Here is a 20495-nt window from a genome sequence, read left to right on the forward strand (position 1 = left end):
TGATGGCTTCAGAAGAAGGGGTCAAGCACTGAGGAGCCCCCACCTGTCATTAATCATTTTATTGAGCATTGTAGTTAAGACAGCATTATTGAGTTTAGCACATCAACTAAAATAAAATAATAATAATATAATAATATAATAATCATAATAATGATAAGGATAAAAACCAAACACAAACTGGAAGCTGAGAGCCACTACCAGCCGTGTCAAACCCTTGCGATACGCTATACTAAAAATCTTTGAAATATCCACCCATCCTCTCCACTCTGCCACAAGCTAGCAAAGTCAAAAGTACAAAAGTCTTCACCTTGTTATTTTTGCAGAATAAAGCAAAAATGTCTTTGTGCTCCTTACTACCAGAAGCAAAAAACCCACTGAGTTACCACATGTAATAGCTTCTGGATGTGTCGACCTGGGTTGGCTTGGTGTCTGCTGAGCCCTCTTTGTCCTTCTCGCTGTCACCTTCCCAGAGGTTAATGAGCGGGGGGTACAGCTCATTCAGTGGGATGGAAGAGGTTTTTTGCATATACTTTTTTAGCGAATGGTGGTAATTTTTCCTCTTAAACCTTTTGGCAATGTACACAGCAATAGATGCGAGGCTGATGACAGCGAACATAGACCCCATCACCGCAGCCAGGGCTGTGCTGGTTTCATGGTCGGAGATGTCCAGGGTGAAAGCAGCATTTTTGGTTGTGACATTGACACATGACTTTTGAGTCTGCTGGTGGATGTTGGACACCGTGAGACACACTTCATAATCTGTAGAAGGCTGCAGATGTGTTAGGTTATATTCATGGACATCTACGGGAACCCTGGCGGTATATGTTATGTGGGGGTTGTCAATCTTCATAGTGGCAGATGACCATTTTAAGTTTGATGTCATGACATTGGAATTAACTTTCCAGGACACCAGAATTGAATGAGATTCTGTCTGTTTGACATATATTTTCAGCACCTGGGCACCATCTAGAAGGGTTCCATTAACCTTGATTGCTGCCACTCGAGTGTCAGCCCCTTGGACATTCTGGGCCACACAGGTGTACCTTCCCGAGTCTTCAATTTGGATATTTGCTATTTCCAAGGTGCCCTCGTTACTCAGCTTGTATTTATCTGAAAGTGTTTCCACAGTTATCTTATTTCCAATGGGAGTGACCCAGTAGATTTCTGGCTCTGGCTCAGCCATGGCCCGACAGTCTAGGAAGACTGTTGTGCCGATGTCCATGTTTAAATGATTTGGGAATGTGTCATGTGATATCATCGGGAGGCACTGTTCACTGGAGTCCTGGATTAACACCTCCTTCACCTGCTGCCCTCTGTACTCAGGCGGCATGGCACAGAACATAGAGAGGGGCTCCATGAAGCGGATGTTGGTTTTGTTGGAGTTAATCCAGTGGATGACACAGTCACACCTCAGGGGATTGCTGTGGATGCTGATCTCACGTAGGTTGGGAAGAGACTCTACTGTCTTTTGGTAAACAGCATTCAAGGCATTGTTGTTCAACATCAAGCTTTCTAGAGCTGGAACACTTCGGAAAGCCAAACGGTGGATGTAGGACAGCTTGGGATTATTGGTTGCTTCTAGCTTTGTCAGTTCCGGCAAGTTATCCAAGGCATAGCGGTCTACAGAAACCAGCTCTCCCATGTTGTTGATTCCCAGTTCTTTCAACCGAAGCATATTTTTAAAGTCCCCTTCTTGGATTTTATGAATGGGATTTTTATTGAGGTCTAAGAATTTCAAATTTGGAACTTTCTGCAGAGCAAGTTGTGGGACTTTGATCAGTTTGTTGTCATAGAAAGACAGGCTCTCGAGGCTATCCAAGCCTACCAAAGCATTTCCCGGAACATCAGTGAGGTACATCCCTGCCAAAACTAGGCTTCTCAAGTTAGAGAGAGGTCTGAAGTTCATGTCCAGGATTCCAATCACAGGGTTTTCCCCAATCATGAGAATTTCCAGATTGGGTGTAGAATCGAACCAGCGGCTATCAATCACTTTCAATTTATTGGAATTCAGGTGCAGCCTTAGGAGATTTTTTAAGCCAGAAAAAGCATTAGCTGAGATTGTACTGATCTGGTTATGGTTGATGTAGAGTTCTTGAAGGTTGCTGAGGTCTTGCAGACAGTAATCTGTCATCTCTGAAATCTGATTTTCCTCTAGATGTAGGGTCGTGAGCTGGGTCAAGTTTGCCAGTCCCACCTCTTTGATGTTTGTGAAGTTGTTCTGGGAGAAATCCAGCTCGGTCAAGTTGAAGAGCTGCTGCAGCTCATCCACGGTCTTGGCAATGTTATTGCTCTGGAGGAGAAGCACTTGTGTGTCACTGGAAAGGTTGCTAGGGATCCTTGTCAAACGGAGGTCATTGCAATCAACCGTAGTAGCTTCTCGGTATGTGGATTGTGGGGTAAACCAAGGTCGAATTTCACATACACAAAGCTGGGGACACTCACTATTCAGTATGGAAGACTCAGTGAATGAAGCCATCAGCAAGCCCAGCACCAATCGACAAGCTGCTATCCCAACGCTCCATCTGGCCATGGTGGCTTGCAGAACACACTTAGTTCCTGATCAAGATCTGAGCACTATTTAGTGGTGAGGAGAACAGCAAGCAGATAGTGTAAACATCCAAGCGAGTCTCTGTTGAACAGAACTCCCGAGTCTGAAATGATGGTTTTTCTGAACTTCCCAAGAGGCACAAAGCAATCTGAAATCCCTTAACCGTGTCACTCAATGCCAGGCATGCTCACGGGTCCTTGTTGGAACTCCTTCGACCAAGTCTGGAGACGTGTCTGAAAATTAAATCAGGGAAGATAATATGCTTATTCTGTACATTCTCTATTCTTTACTACAATGGTAATGACTCACACAGCTGAAAAATGTGTTCAGAATATACTCAGTATCCAGGCAGACTTTGAGTCTTAGGATGCTCTTATTATAGTCCACTTGCTACACTGATGCTGTCTAGAACTCCTTTAGTTTTATAATTAGAACTGCATGTAGTCCGGCATAGTCATTAAACACACACGCATACTCTAGAAAATCTTAAAAATGACATTTATTTAAAAGCAAAGTTTACTTTAGAAACTGCATGTTTATGCTTCTTAAAAAGGTACATGCAGTCAAATGCTCTACCACTGAGCTATAGGGATGGCCCAGTTGGGGGAGAAGATGGAGAGGGATAGCAATGAAAGAGATATCTTGATGGGGGGGGTCATTATGGGGTTAGGGAGAAACCCGGTGCTAGAAAATGTCCCAGGAAACCAGAAGGATGATCCCAGCTACGACTCCTACCAATATTGGAGAGGGTTCCTGAACTGGTCTTCTCCTGTAATCAGATTGGTGACTATCATAATTGTCATCACAGAACCTTCACCCAGTAACTGAAGGAAACAGATGCAGAGATCCATGGACAAGCACTGGGCTGACCTCTGGGAATACAATTGAAGAGAGGGAGGAAGGACTATATGAGGAAGGGTGGTCAAGATCATGACAGGGAAATCAAATGAGACAGCTGGCCTGAGCTCATGGGAGCTCACAGACCCTAGACCAACAGCTAGGGAGCCTGCATGGGATTGACCTAGGCCCTCTGCATGTAGGTAACCGCTGTGTAGCCTGGTCTGCTTGTTGGGCTCCTAGTATTAGGACCAGAATTTGTTCCTGGTACATGAGCTGGCCTTTTGGAAGCTATTCCCTATGGTGGGATGCTTTGCTCAGTCTTGATACATGGGGGGAGACTTGGTCCTGCCTCAATTTGATATGCCTTGATTTGCTGACTTCCATGGGAGGCCTTACCCTTTCTGAGGAGTGGATGTGGGGGACAGGTAGAAAGGAAATGGGGGAGAGAATGGGGGAAGAGGAGGGATGAGAAAACTATGATTAATATGTAAAATAAATTTTAAAATATAATAATAAAAATAAAATTAAATTAAAAATTAAAAAAGATAAAAAGCAAAACATGAGCAGTACTTTACAAAAGACTCAGCACATCTTAAATTATCTGTGATGTTTTCATTAATATGACATTTGTTTTCAGGGATTTTTTTCTATTCCAAATTCTGCATTCTGTAGAAATTTCCAGCCATAGTGTTTCAAGCTCAATTACTTCTATGAAGTCAATTTAACAAATCTATAGAAGGAAAATATCAGCTTTTCCTATATTCTAATAGTCATATGATTTTGGCTGAATAAAGTAATGATTACTCTGCCTCACTACAAGTCTTTATTTAAAACACAAATATATTCAACACTTGCATGTGGAAATACGTCTCAGGCAAGAAACAGAGTTGTGTGGTACAACACTAGACTATATGCACAAGACTACCTTCAATCCCTGGGACTGAAAAAGAAAATGCATCTATACTTAACATCTATGTTTTCATTATACTCCTTTGACTATCAGAGGCTACTTAATATTCACAGTCCATGGATATGTTGTATCATCTCCCAATTTCTTCAAGTTACAAAATAAGGTTGCTCATAAATGACTCTTACAGTATTATTGAAGAATTTAATCTATGTTAAAAAACAAAACTCGAGAATCTATATAATGTATACAGTGTTTGGCACATATTAAATGCTCGTAAGAGTTGTGTTTTCCATCTACTCTCATGTTACTGTGGTTCTACATATTGTAGTCTTTGCTCAGTAGTAGTTCTCAGAGGACAAATAGTCAATCCTATTGACTTAATTATTGATTTTAACAAGTTACCAGATAGAAAAAAAGGTAACATATATGTCTTGCTAGCTTATATAATACCAGTGGTTACTAGTTCTAGTGTTCTGAATTCCAACCAGGTATAAAGAGCCACTATACATCTAACTGGAATTAATCTTGGTTTCCTAAGAACAGACTGGGCATTTGCTAATGCACTTAACTATACTTACATATTTTCTGTATAACAGAATAATGCATGTCAACTTTGACTACTGATGAACTCAGTGACTGGTTTTTCTAGAAACATTGACTAAGAACAGTATCTATAACTCCAATGTTCAGAACACAGCAAGCTCTCACTTTATGTCCACACTTTGTATTATCTTCTTACTTTGTAAATCATATGCTTGCCTTTGATCAAAATCCATGATAATACAAAGAGGGAACACAACAGTTGAGTCATATGTTAGCAGAAACTTTTAAAAGACCCTAAATCTGTTTGGTTGTTTTATTAACTATGGAAGTCTTGTTACTAGTCTCACAAAATAAAATCATGTCCTACTGTGACAAGTCTGAGGTGAATTTGTGTGGCTTTGATGCTAGAAGCTTGCTGGTCTAAGAGAAAAAACACATTTGGCATTGTTCTTTGTTCTTGTCTTCACCACCAAATCTGGTTACTCTGTCATTTATTATGTGTTTAAAAAGGTTTCAAGAGTATTAAACCACCTGATTTTGATGTTTATCAGTAAATTCTGTAATGTGCAAACATGCAGAATAATATTTTGCAAAAATCATCAACTCCATGTTTTTCCTATGTTCATTTCCGTTTATATCAACTTCAAAGCTAGTTCAAGGGAATTACAAACTTCAAAAATATTCTGCCAGAGTTTACTCCTCAATCTTAATTCATACTATAAAACCAACTGTCTAAATATACCTTTCAGAACTCTAAGATGGAATTACAGCAAACTTCTAAGTATTAATTGAGTTAAAAATATATTAGGAAGCAAAGTATGCATTAAACTTGTTCGAGAAATGCCACAAATTATCACTATTAAAAGGATAACTTTAATGGATTTATGGTCTCACTGGTGTTATGAAAAACACATCATTTAGCTTAAATTATAGGATGAGACAATTATATTGAAAAGTTTGAATTTGTCTTTGCATATAAACAGCCTCAACCATCTGACTGATCATGAACCTCAGGAAACAGAAGGTCAGTTTTCATATCAAATGTCTCCCAACCCTGAATCTGGCTCTATTGGAAGCAGACAAGGAAACTCCTAGAATACAACGAATGAATGTAAGACATACAGACCAATGGGACATTGAACTCAGAAATAAATGAAAGTCATTTCTGACACAGACTGCACAGCTAAAAAAGCACAGATCACATTGGTAGAACTGGATAGCCACATGGGGAGAATGAGGCAGTGTCCTTGCCTTACATCATCTACAAAGATGAACTCAAATTACAGTGAGAACCTAAGTGCAGCACACAAAATACTAAAGTTCCAGGAAGAAAGTAAAGAGGGAAAATTTCAATTTCGAGTTTCATAGTTATTTGTTAGACATGACACCAAAAGCTCTGGTATAAAAGCAAAAATAGACAAGTAGGATGATTTCACATGTACAGCCCTCTGTGCATGAAAAGAAATCAACAAAATACAAAGGCAGCCTAAAGCGTGTAAGAAAATATTTTGAAGTTATAAATCTGGAAAAAGTTAAAAAAAAACAGTATTAGTAAGTCCAACAATAGAATAACAGCAGTAAGAACAAAACAAAATAAAACAAAACAAAAACACAACTGAAGGAAAGCTGGACAAAGGACTAAAAAAACAGAGAGTTCTTCTTTGAATATATTCAAGGGACCAACAAGCAATGAAAAATCCCAGCTTAACATCATTGATTATAAGATAAATATAGATGATAATTGAGAGTATATATTACGCATTTGATATATCATCATTAGAATGGTCTGTATCAAAAAGTAGAAAACAAGAAACAATGGTAAATACAGAGAAATCAAAACCCTTATGCCTTGGTGAGAATGTACAATAAGTTGGCATTACAGAAAACAATGTAGGAGGTTCTCAAGAAAGTGTAAGCACAGTATGAAATTCTCAAGAATACAACTTGCTTTCAGTATCTATGGGTTTTACATCCTGACCCAATCAACCTTGGTATTCAAGAAAAAATGTGTCTGTATTGAAGTACAAATGCTTGATATTATTTACATAGAATTACAGAGTATTTTCATGGAATTTAAACCAAATTGGTATTGTAAACAATCTAGAGATGGTTTAAAGTATTCCTCACAGGAAGGTATGTACATAAATTACAGGTAAATACACATACTCCATCATTTTATGTTAGGCATACCCTGGATAGGTGGTCCTGAGTGGAGTATTTTTTTCTGAATTTGTCAAATGCAAAAGGACTAAATATTGTTGATTCATTTATTGCCTGTATATATTGTATACAGTCTTGTACTTAATTATATTTAGTTTTTCTTATATTATTTATAACCTTTTTTATTTTAGACAAAGGGGGAAATAGAGTGGTATATTATTTGTATTTTAATAAATAAAAATAAATCTTGCCGAAGACCAGAGGCAAAGCCATTAGAGGTCAGGTAATGGTGACACACAGTTTTAATCTCAGGATTTGGGAGACAGAGGCAGATGGATCTCTGGAATTCAAGACCACCCTGGGCTACACAAGATCAATGCAGAAACACATCCTGGTGGTGGTGGCTCACACCTTTAATCCCAGTATTAGAGAGTCATACTTTTAATCTCAGCACTAGAGAGAATATAAAATGAGAGGAAAGACTTAGTCTGCTTAGTCTGCAGTTGCCCAACCTTGGTAGAGGTAAAACTTCTCTAGTGGCTCGACTGCTTTGCTTTTCTGGTTGAATCCCAATATCTGACTCTTGGTTTTTATTATTTTTGCTACACCTAAGAGGATAAGAGAAATTGATGAATGTGAGTCTGGGGAGCAAAAAGTAAATGATATTCCCTTATGGTCTGTGCTTTAGTGCCTGCCTTCAAGTTCCTGCTTTGGTTTCTCTTAAGGATGGAATGGGATCAGGATATGTAAGTCAAATATATTGTTTCTTCCATGCACTGTTTTTTGTCATGGTCTTTATCATAGAAACAGAAACCAAACTGGAATAGTCACCATAAAGTTAGCCATATGGTATAATACAGATGTTGATTCCTGGTGACATAATGAAACAAACCAGTCACAAACAGACAAACACTGCATGAGTCCATCCTTAAGAAGTGTCTAACATTAAAATTGCAGAACTAGGAAGCAGAATGATAACTTCCAAGAACCAGGTGAAGGAATTAGTGTATAAATGGTATGTACATTTTCAATTATGAACAGTGAGCTGTCTCAGTCTGAATATACTTGGTACAACTGGACTTGGAAATGGGGGAAGAGTCAATTTAATATTGTAGAAATGAAAGTAAGTGCATTATAACTTAGGATAACTTTTATCACTCATATGAAGTAACTACCTTCAGTTCTGTAAAAATGAAATGACTGGTGTGGATTAGTTAAAAAATAAAATGGCTTTATTCTGAGACTAGTTGGTTATATCTGTCAAATGTGAGAAGAAAATGTTCTGCTAATTATGAGAATAATGTTCCACAAACAAAATCTGGCAATTTTAGGAAACAATCCCTTAAGTAACAAACTAAGGCCTTAAAGGCTCAGAATTGGCAAGGGACACATTTCAATAAAGGCCTTAAAACAATGAGACAATTACATTTGATGCTTTTTTCTTTCAGTGAGATATCTTTGGGACACTCTGCTCTGAATATAAAATCCCAAGGGCAATGCATAGCCATCACCCTGATAGAAATGACCCAAACTCTCACCTTCCCCATTTATCTGCCTTAGTTTGGATGTTAAATAAAATGATGATACTTGGTGGAACTTAATCTGAATGTATGCATCAAATTCAGAGTGGAGTGGGAAAAATAAATATATATTTGCCACAGAGTCACGATTACATATATCCCCAGTTCTGCACAGAAAGTCAAGAAGCAAACGCAGGCTCTGGACTGCAGAAGATGGTCTCTCTGAGGAAGAGGAAGAGGGGTTGAGTGATCTCTATCCCAAATCTGACTTTTCCATTTTGTAGATGAATTGTCTGATGCAAACTACTGGATTTTTTAAAAAATTCCTGTTCATAGTTAAAATTAAGATGCATTATATAATTTACATATATGAAAATTATTTTAGTAAATAAAGTAATCTTTGTGAAAGTATTTAAGCTAAAGTCTAGAAAACAGTTGAGAGCCCAGGGTGGGCTCTCAAAACTTACTTGAGTCTCTGGGATTTCACTGAGTCATTTTATTCCATTCTCAGCCCAGAAGAGGAAGGTAAAGAATGAGCAAAGCTGGTAAGACCCTGGGGTATGAAAAATATCTCAGGGCATTCTTATAATTATTTACCATTTCTATTATATTTTTAACTAGTGGTAACTAGAATTAATAGCTAGAAATCTGCAGACCAAATATTGCATTGGAACTAAATGAAAGCCTCATGTAGGCAAACAAAACACAAATTGCTGGCTGAGAATGCAGCTTAGTGGAAGCGTGATGGCCTTGTATACATGGGCCATCCAAGGCTGATCCTCAGCACTGCAAATAGAACCATAAAAACAAATCTTTTGACCCTCCAACTTGGAATTACTATCACCCCTGGACAGTCTAGTTACAACAATAGAGAAATAAATTTGATCCCCAAATGAAGATAAGATGACTTAAGACATCTGTTTTTATATGCATGCTCTCTTTGGTGGACAGTTTGTTTATGATATAGAAAAGTCCTGGCAGGCTGCAGAGATGACCCATTCATTAATAGCAATTGTTGCTCTTCCAGAAATTCCTGGTTTGGTTTGCAGCACCCACATGGCAGTTCACGATGGTCTGTAACTATAGCTCAAAAAAAATGACCGTTGGTGCTGGCTGGTTTTATGTCATCTTGACACAAGTAGAGTCATTTGAGAAGAGAAAACCTCAAATGAGAAAATGCCCCTATACAGTTGGGCTGTACAGGCAGGCAAGCGTGTAGGGCATTTTCTTGGTGATTGATGTAGGAGGGTCCTGCCCATTGTGAGTTGTGCCATTCCTGGGCTGGTGGTCCTGGGTTGTATAAGAAGGCAAACTAAGCAAGCTACAAGGAGAAAGGCAGTAAGAAGGCAGTAAGAAGGCAGTAAGCAGCATTTCTCCATGATCTCTTCATCGACTCCTACATCCGGGTGCCTTCCCTGAGTTTCTGCCATGAATTCCCTCTGTGATAGAAACAAAAGCAAAACAAACCCTTTCCTTCCCAACTTGCTTTTGGTTTCATCACAGCAATAAGAACACAAAGACACCTCCATAGTCACTAGGCATGGACATAGTGTACACATATACACACAGGCAGAATGTTCATACACATAAACGTCAAAGTAAAGTATTAGAAAATGCTCTGAAAATGTTACTCATTTTGGTCCTCTCAAGTCTGCAAATTTGAGCTACTGCAAGTAAACTTCTGAATTTTATTTTGGGAATGATTTCAGTAATAGAGAAGTGGAATTTTAATCAAATATAGTGCTTCTTAGCTAGGTGGCAATGGCACATGCCTTTAAACCCAGCACTCAGGAGGCATAGGCAGGCAGATGTCTGTGAGTTTGAGGCCAGCCTGGTCTACAAGAGCCAGTTTCCAGTGTAGGCTCCAAAGATAAAGAGAAATCCTATTTTGAAAAATCAAAAAAAAAATTAAGAAAATATAGTGTTTCTCTGGCCATATAGGATTTAAAAAAAGGATTATTATCTATCAATGTATACAAATACAAATTCTCCTACTAGCCATTCCCATTGGGGTAGTAGTAAAAGGATAATATGAAATCAACTCTGTGGACTGATGGTACAGAAGAATCACTCCTGGACCTGAAGTCCATGGTGACGTCTGCTGTACATAGAAGTACTTACTTACAGTTAACACTCTCGTGAACTTTGACCTTTTTGAACCAAACAGGAACATCACTTTATAATTAGAAGCATGGCTTTGAGAAACACTTGGTTTCAAATTCAGCTCCATGACCTTAGACAAATTATTGAAACTTCCTAAGTCTTGCTAAGTCCGTTTTCTTTTCTTTTTGAAAATGGAAATCTTAAAATCTATTTTGCAAGAGTAGTGAGAACAGCATATAGCAAGTGCGCAGTAGATATTAGCTATTATTATTTACAGGTTTGACATCTCATGTTGAAACCAAGTCTTTTGTGTGTGTGTGTGTGTGTGTGTGTGTGTGTGTGTGTGTGTGTGTAATGGAGGATAAAAGGAAACAGTGAGTAGGTGAGATCAGCAGAGGGTGCCCACCGAAGTTCTGAGACTAATGGAGATGGATACTGCAGGTTGGAGCCAGAGCAAGAGACAGCAGCAAACCCTTCCTGGAAGAGCCATTTTGTTTCCCTTCAAAAAGAAGAAGGACCTGGCAAGAAGTGCATCTGAACTGCTAATGTTCACAGACCTGATATTAATTTCTCAGACTTTTTATTTTTATTTTTTTTTGCCCTTTATGACTCTTAGATTTATTTCTCTAGCCATTTTCCAAAGTAATATTCCTGGTTGACACACTGTCCAAGGTGTGTCAGGGACCATAGATATGAATTCTGGAGAGGGGGAAGCAATCTATTGGCTGCCATAATATATTAGTACACAATACACGGCATTCTATCTCAAGGAGCTTGCAGGGGCTCTTTTTCATACAGAGCTCTCCAGTAGCCCACATTATTCAGCAGCAGCATGCCTGAGTAGTCCAAACAGCATAGTGGAATACTTGTGATGTGGGATTCCCCTTTGTATGCTGTGAATACCATTGGTGAATAAAGAAACTGCCTTGGCCTGTTGATAGGGCAGAACTTAGATAGGCAGGGAAAACTAAACTGAATGCTGGGAGAAAGGAGGCAGAGTCAGAGAGAAACCATGTTGCCCTGCCAGAGACAGATGCTGGATGGAACTTTACTTGGTAAGCCACAGCCACGTGGTGATACACAAATTACTAGAAATGGGTTAAATTAAGATGTAAGAGTTAGCCAATAAGAAGCTAGAGCTAGTGGGCTAAGCAGTGATTTAATTAATATAGTATCTGTGTGGTTATTTCGGGACTAAGCAGCTGGGAACCAACAAGTGGCTTTCCTCATTACAACAAATTGGCGCCCGTGTGGTCAACTCTGAATGGGCAGCATGCTGCAGCTCCTATAAGAAAGGTTTTCCTGATTCAGCAGTAGCAGAAAAAAGCCATGCTCTTTTGAAATGCCAGCTTTCTGGGCCATGCTGCCATGCCAGAGCAACCTCTGGCTTTTTTAGGAGGCTGAGCATTTAAATGAGGTTTGTAAACAGGATGCTACAACTTGTTTAATGGCAACATAGACTGGCTGTGTGCCTAAAAATGGGGCTATGAACATGGCTCTCAGAGGCAGTAAATAGCTCCACCTTGCTGGACTGGGAAGGACAAGCAGGCAGTGCCATATTTCCCCTACCAATGGTGCCACTTAAGTTCATAAGAAGGGGTTATCATTTTAAAATGCAATTCTGGTCAGAAAACAATTACAGATATGCAATAAAGACAAATCCAGATAGAAAAAAACCTCTAAATGGGTCACAGTGTTGGATAAATGTATGTAGAAAAACAATATAGACCATTGAAAATGTGAATGGTTTAAAATAAAGGTAATGTCTTTAAAGAGACAGTGTACAGAGAGTCATGGATTAAAGGAGTAAAGATAATAAAATACTAAAAAAGTAATAGAGTGAAAAAATAAGCCATGCAAAGATGGACTATATACACAGAGAGTCTGGATTATGTATATTTTTGGGCCTTCTTGCAAATTTTTGACTGTGAAGGAGGTAAGTACAGAGAGATATTCCATTGTACAGACTGATAAACTAAACCAGCATATATACTCTAAAGGTATTTTGTTTTCAAAATCTGGATCTAAGGATAGGTGCTTTGGAAAAGAGGTTCTTCTTTTGTTTCCTCTGAGAATGAGAACCTCTGGATTGCTTCCAGATTAATATGATTTGATAGACCATGACCCCCTGAAAGGTTGCTATGAACACCCCCCAAAATAACTTTGCCCAACGAAAAGCAGGAAGCTGTATAGAGAGAACTATGCCCATATTCTCAAATATTGTTTATAAATGTTTGTTTATATTTAAAAGGGAATATGCTATAGAGATTTGCATTGGTAAGGATCTTGGTTTCTTGATACAAATTTAAGGTCAGTTTTGTTATATGTATACAATACTTGATTAAAGTATTGTGTTTGTGTAGCTCATTTAAAAATGTAATGTATAATTAAGAAATATAAATTAATAATCATCTATAATAGTCAAGCTTGTAGTCATGTTACTTAGATTTTTTACTTCTACTTCAAGAGGATGATAGGCATTAAAGAGGTTCCTTATGGAGTTGGCTAGCCATTTGGGCAAGAAACTGTTCTTGCCTAGACTGCTTGATGGTATTCTGTGTGAACTGGACATGCAGAACCCATGGAAAATGACGGCTGAACTTGCCTAAAGGTGAGATGATCTTTTGAGGTTCCTCCTTCATGAAAGTGTTGGCCAGGCATTCTACAAGACACAGGAGAAAGTGACTGACAAACTGCCTATATAGACAGAACTGTCTTTGAAATTTCCTGCTTCATGGAAAAGTCTGCCAGATAACATGGGCCTGTAGGCTGAAGGTGGATGTTCCAAGGATACAGAAGAACTTTGGGTGACAGTCCAGGCATTGAAATGTCTCTGTCAATTCTAGAGCTCTGGAAGTAGCTTATAATGTACTTTTTGTTTTCTTAGGTAATATTTTATCCTTCTGGAGTCTTCAATGGAGTTGAAGACTTTATAGTTAAAACATAGTTTTCCTTAGTTGTGATAAGATAAAGTAGCTATAAACATTATAACTGCAATTCTTGCTTGATACCTGTTTTGTTATATGTAATTTACTATGTTAAAGTTAAAACCTTCCTTATCATTTAAACAGAAAATGGGAGGTGATGTGGGATTCCCCTCTGGATGGTGTGAATACCACTGGTGAATAAAGAAATTGCTTTGGCCTGTTGATAGGGCAGAACTTAGGCAGGCGGGGAAAACTAAACTGAATGTTGGGAGAAAGAAGGCAGAGTCAGAGAGAAGCAATGTCACCCTGCCAGAGACAGGAGCTGGATGGAACTTTATCCAGTAAGCCATAGCCACATAGTGATACACAGATTACTAGAGATGGGTTAAATTAAGATGTAAGAGTTAGCCAATAAGAAGCTAGAGCTAATGGGCCAAGCAGTGATTTAATTAATACAGAATCTATATGAGCAGCTGGGCAGTGGGGAAAAAAACAAGAGGTCTCATTACAACATACCTGCCAGAGAAAGGACTCATTTTGTCTTCACCACACACTTTTGAAGTGACCTTGAAAAAGTCACATAACTAAGGAGGCAGAGAACAGAAGTCCCCACAGCTTCCCCAGCCAGATGAATACTCAGGATTCATTGCATCTACCCATTCCTCTGATGCCCCAGAAAACTGCACTCCCAGCTGTTTTCAAGACAAGCATTTGTTCCTTCCTCCCCATTCTCCTTTCCCTCTTTGTTATTTAATTATGGTGAAGAGATAGAATTTAGTATTCTAAGGTTTTCAAATTTGGAATTTCTTGGCTTTCCAGGTCCTGGAAGGTAACTGGCTGTAACACAGTAGGAAGCAATGGAAGAAAGAGTAATCCATCCAAATGTACTTTATCTGTGCAGCCAGAACAAATCCCATCTGCTCTCTGAGGTCTTTGCAGTCTGTGGCCACATTGTAACACCTGAATTATAGACTAACATGATCTCTGATATTTTTTAGTTACAGGGAAAATTTGGTCACTAAATGATTAGAAGAAAATGCCTGGACATTCCTGGTAAACATTGTATGTGTGAAATCCTACAATTAGAAACATTAAGGTCTGAATCTTTGCTCTGAAGAAAATTTTGTTAGAAGATTTAAAAAAAAAAAATAAAGAGGCATTTTCTTCCATATTTACCTTTTGGGGGGGATTCCTCTTAAAAATGCAAATAGAGCTTTAGCTATTCCCTAGGTGATCAAAATGACCCAGTTAATTGCTAGAGAGACAAGTAAATCCCAAATGCTTCAATTCAGCAGTTCCTAAGCTCATTTTAAATTTCTCTGGCTCCCAAAGAAAAATATGATTGTCTTTTCCCTCATTTTATTTTTTATGCTGTAATTATTATTTAATGGACTCTGAAATTCTCTGGTGTGTTTGGGTGGTATAAATACACTAGTGTGCAGAGGATGGACACAAGTGATCTTTTGATTCTCCCTCACTTTCCCTCTTTCAGGCAGGGCAAATTCATCACACTGCAGGTGCAGCCTCAGCCAACGTCTCTGGGAAAAGCGCAAAGGCGCAGCTGGTCTCCAAGCAAAGCATAAAAGCCGGGGGTCACAATTCATTCAGTTCCTAAGAGGAGCTGGGCATGGCCAGCACATTAGTGCTGTGAGGGGTGTTAGCCAGGTCTGGAAAACAAGGCAAAGTTAGTCTGGGTGGAATAGAGAATTGCCAAAGAAAATTATGAAAGAAAGAAGAAAATAAGAAAAGAAAAATGAGAAGTCAAAAGTCCAGTGCCAGCTGGCAAGATACCAATCCAAGTGGGTGGTTTGGCATGGTTGAGAAGAGGCTGTGTAGCCTCAGACTGTGACTGGGCTCCAACTGATCAAAGGCAAACAGGCTGCTTCCCTACAAAATCTGGTGAAGCCAAGTTGGAAGGTTCAGAGATGGCCAGGAACATCTTAACAGACCTTTCATTTTCAGGTTACATATTCGGATGGGAACTCTAACTTCATTGCAAAACTCCAACAACACTGCCTATTATAGAATTCCTCTCTTTGTTTCCTAAAAAAATTACATTTGTTGGTCTGGGAGGGATATGCCATGCTGCATGTATACATCAGAAGACAATCTCTAGAAGTTGGTTCCTTTCCAAGGTCTGAACTCAGGTTATCAACCTCTGGTTTTTGCTTCCATCTCTGAGCACAGTACACATTTTTCATTCCTGCAGATGCTCAGGCTGAGCTGAGAGCAGATGATGTGCAAGCATCGCTCTGCTCCAGGACTCGAGGAGAGTAATGCTTCTTTCAGATTCTGACCCCTATGAGCAGCCCCTTATGACTTGAGGCATGACTCTTGGCCCTGGATTCTTAAGAAAAATTGAGTTTCGCTGTTTATTTTTATTTTCCAAGAAAATACAAAGAAGTCTCAAGAAGAGGGCACAGCTAGGTTCATATTTTAGCATTACCAATGGTGCAAAAGACAAATTACTTCATTTGCCTTGGTCTTGGCTTCCTTCTCTGTTAGCAGCATACATTTATAGCTCATGTGTAGTTATGCCTCATATGCATTTTGTGAGAATTAAATAAAAGAATGTGTCTTAAGGAGTGTCTAGCATAAGGCAGGTTTCCACAACATAATTTCCTCTGGAGTTCCCATCATAGAAGATCTGAGTCAGATGCTGCAACCCCAAGAGTCTTCTCTTCCTACAAGGATATAGAGGTGTCTTCTGAAAATTATCTGGAACATCTTTTCCTCCTTTTCTACCTGACATTTACCTGGCACATTATTTTTACCTTACAATATTCTGGGAATGCAGGAATATTGCAAGAACTGACTGATGCACAGGGTTCCAATGGATCTGTTTGGAAAACACAGTTAGAAAGCCATGGTGGTGCACACCTTTAATTCCAGTTCTCTAGAGGAAGGGTCTGGTGGATCTCTGAGTTCAAGGCCAACCTGATCTATATAGCTAATAGACAACCAGGGCTATTACACAGAGAAACCCTGTCTCAAAAAATCAAATCAAAACAAAGAAAATCTTATATTACCTCCCATAGACACATGATCCTATAGCTAACGTACTCCTTCCAAATTTCAGTCAGGTGAGTTGGTAAATCATGAAGTATCTGAACAACAAACTGGTTTCTTGGGAGATGGGTCTCAGAGTTGTTGAAGACAATGCATGTTCTCCCCAGAAACTTTATCAAAATAAATCACAGGGAAGAGTGGGACACTCTCTATCTCTAGAGATTTCTAGATCATTAGAAGTGTAGAGCAAAATTAGTTTAGTTTCCATTGAACTCAACTTGGGGATGTGGCAGTCCCCAGAATTTAAATCCACTTTATTATAATACACAAGTACAAGCCAATGTCTTCTTGGGGAGGTCAAAGGAAGCTTGGCAATTTCCCACAAATCAAGACTACCTCTTAAAAGTCCAACCCTCCTTTTTCCAATTCACTTTCAGAACACATTTGCAAAAGTGCTATTGTTTCGAAGATAATAAACAAGTCACAAAATGTTAATTAAATCTTCACATTTTTGTTACTTAAGATTTTAGCTTTGTAGTTTGATGGGAAATCTCTTTTTTTGCATGCACCAAGTTAAAATGCATTTATATGCCTTTTAGTTGCAAGAGAGGTTAACAGATAAAAACATCTCACATTTCTGGTTGCTATGAAAAGTGATGTTCTCAGCAAGCTTCATTCATCTACCAAGCAAAAACAAAGTGTTAAGCCAGTAACAGAAGTCAGGGATGGAATCCACCCTATCTCCTGCACACACCTTAGTTATTCCGGATGGAAGCAGCAAACTAAGCTAAGTGAGTTTGGGAAAAGGCGATATGAATCCCTTTGAAGAAGCGAATCATTTTTGCCCCCTAGAGGCACTCTTAAGTCTTTTCTTAAAAAACGAACTTGGTCGATCACCTTCCTGGACCTGGGGGGAGTTGGGAGGACCTTGGTCTTAGCATAGAGTGGGGAACCCTGATGGCTCCTTGGCCTTGAGAGGGAGGGAGGGGAGGTATGGGTGGAGGGGAGGGGAGGGAAGGGGGAGAAAGAGGGGAGGGAAGGGGGAGGAGGAGGGGAGGGAAGGGGGAGGAGGAGGGGAGGAGATGGAAATTTTTAAATATAAAAAAAAAATAAACCATGAGAAAAAAAAAACGAACACACAAAAACAAACAGCAAACATCTTTCAATATAGTACAGATCTGTCCCTCACTTTGCATCCACACATACTTAACATGTGTGGAAATCTGCTCTCTGTTTCACCCTTTTCTTCCAATCTCTGCTGAAATATGGTGTTAGTAGTCTGTATCCAATAAGTTAAGTATGATGGTGCTGACTGAATCTAACTTAATAAGTTAAAAAGATTTTCATTGTTTATTATGTTACAGGGCCAGGGACAACAGATCTTGCCCTTAAGGTGCTTATAGTCTTAAGAAGAGTAAGACAATGATCCTGGAAGATAACACATGGCAAACAGGAGGAGTGGATATGTGGGTCCTCTGAAGAAGGCATTAGAATTGCCAGCCTGTGACTGCCCTGCTCCATCAGTGCCACCCAATGTGACTCCCTGCCGTGACAGAAGCCTTCCAAATGTATATATCCCAGCACGGCAGCTTCTGAGTGCCTATTTCATACTTGAAATGTGTCCAGTGGGAACAAGAAATGGAATGTTTATGCTTTATTTTATTTTGATTGATTTTAATTAGAGTTAAATAACCAGATGTGACCAGCAACTACCGTTGCAGACAGCGTGGCTATGGCTCTCCAAATCCAGCTGTTCATTAAATTGGGATCATTTTAAGGCTGTGAATTCTTTTGCCTCATGAGGGTTGATGAACTACATCCAGATGGGGTCTGGAGAGACATATGTATTTGTAAAAGTTCCACATGTGGACCAAGTTTAGATACTTCAACCTTCCTCTGTCTTGGTTTGGCTCTGCTCAGACACCACTCAGAGGCTCAGAAGATATCAAAGGCTCTTGCCTGGATCCTGCTGTCTACTAAGACACAGCTAGACTTGGCTTTGCCCCATCCATTTCTATCATGCACGGACTCAGAGGTGACTTACACTTCATGTTCATATAATGATTGAGAGGTCCAAGGTTATGTTTATTCATCACAGAGGCACTGTCCTTAGCAGAATGACTAGTCTGCAATTATTCAATAAATATGTGCTCAAGCAATCAAGGGGACGATACACTTAGAGAGCCTTCCATTTTCTCTGTTACACCACAAAGAACAAAGTCTCAGAGATAGGTGTATTGTCAGTGGAAGAACAGAAGATAAACAAGAAAGTTGAGACACTGCTAAATGGGAATGGGATCACATTGCCCTGGAAGTTCTCATTCTTACAGCCACAGAGAAGGGCATTTGCCACCCCACAGCGGGAACTTTCTTTGTGCAGGAGATTGTGACTAGTTCACAATTGGTCAGTATTCAGAGAGAGATACTGTGCAGTTTTCAGCCCTAAATGGGACATCTATAATGTACCCTCTTCTCCCAAGGCAGGGAATTATGTGGAGAAGAGGGTCAGAAGACTGTGAGAGCCACAGGCAGTAGATGATTACAAAGAAACAGCGTACTGGACACAACACTGCAGATGTATGTAGGAAATCACGGTGGCTGTGACCACATGTGCATAACACTGCAGCTATACATAAGAACACATGGTGTCTTTGACTACATGGACACAACTCTGCAGCTGTACATAGGATCACATGGTGGCTGTGACTACATGTGCATACCACTGCAGATGTACAAAGGAACTCAGGTGGCTGTGACCACATGTACATATAACACTAAGGCCATACATAGGAACTCTCGGTGGCTGTGACTATACGGACACAACACTACAGCTGTACATAGGAACACATGGTGACTGTGATCACATGTACAAGACCTGCACAAGAACAAGCCAGACAAAAGCCCAGCTTGACCGAGGAGAGGCTCTTTATGTCCCAGCCACCTGCTGAGCAGCTGAGAGGCTATTGGCAGTTAATAGCTGCCAGGTGAGGGAGAGTCAGTTTTCTTCAGAGCCTCTTCATGGTTCAGTAGATGGCCCTGTATCCATGCTCACACTGGCAGTACCGAGTAGACTCAATAGGCTTTAAAACAGAACATGAGAAATTTAGCAGAAATGGTTGTGGGGAGTGAAGGGAGAGGAGCTTAAGGTAGGGGATATGGGCCATGTTTGATCAAAATACATTATATGCATGCATGAACTTCTTAAAAAGTAAGTTCACAATTTGAAGGAGAAGGAATTGAAAATCCTAAGGAAATAATTCTCTTGCCAGACTTCTAGGATGAGAAAAGCATAAGTCTTCACTATAACTCAGGTGTTTATAAGTCAAGAACTGGAGGCCACCATTGTTCTTTATTATTTGAAAATAATAGAAAATAATCCCTAAAAAAAACCCTGGGTTTTGTTACTGCATGTCATGAGTCAACATATTTTCTAAAAGAAAGGCTTCTTGAAACTATTCAGAATTATTTTCTGATGATGTCCAGTAGAAGGCTGTGCATAGAATGGACACTCAGAAATGGTACTAAACACACACACACACACACACACACACACACACACACACACACACAAGCACACACACACAAGTTCATATTATTGTGAGGAAGAGAGAAATAGCTTTGTCAAACTAGGGGTGGTGTCTGGGAAAATACGATCCCAGAGAAGGTGGCTCTTGAGAATGAAACTGAGGATCAACAGATTGAGATCCCATCTTCACTCTGTACATGCTTTGTTTCCTTAGTCTCCCCGACCTCCTTTGGTATGGTAGCCCTGTCCTTTCCCAGTGGGTTGTAAAGAATGCAGTGAGCTCACATACAGAATGTCGAGATCACACATGTCTAGACTTGGTCTAGACTGAACTGTGTACTTCCTAAGAAAGAGGCGAAGTAGTAATCTCAAGATCTTAGATGATGGCTGTTTTTGCTACAGAAGTTAC

The 20495-nt window shown here is 39.5% G+C and overlaps 1 protein-coding gene across 1 annotated transcript; it reads right to left on the reverse strand.

Annotated features, from left to right (window-relative positions):
- Nucleotides 1-379: 379 nt before the first annotated feature.
- Lrrn1 (leucine rich repeat neuronal 1) lies at nt 380-2530 on the reverse strand. Its single transcript, XM_038320951.1, has one exon. It carries the CDS (start codon nt 2528-2530, stop codon nt 380-382), a length of 2151 nt encoding a protein of 716 aa, XP_038176879.1.
- Between the last annotated feature and the right edge of the window lie 17965 nt (nt 2531-20495).

The sequence above is a fragment of the Arvicola amphibius genome, chromosome 2 (assembly GCF_903992535.2).
Source record: "Arvicola amphibius chromosome 2, mArvAmp1.2, whole genome shotgun sequence".
NCBI lineage: Eukaryota > Metazoa > Chordata > Mammalia > Rodentia > Cricetidae > Arvicola > Arvicola amphibius.

Bases quoted from the DNA above. Each gene is read 5' to 3' on its own strand.
- Lrrn1 (XM_038320951.1), bottom strand. From the start codon at position 2,530: ATGGCCAGATGGAGCGTTGGGATAGCAGCTTGTCGATTGGTGCTGGGC.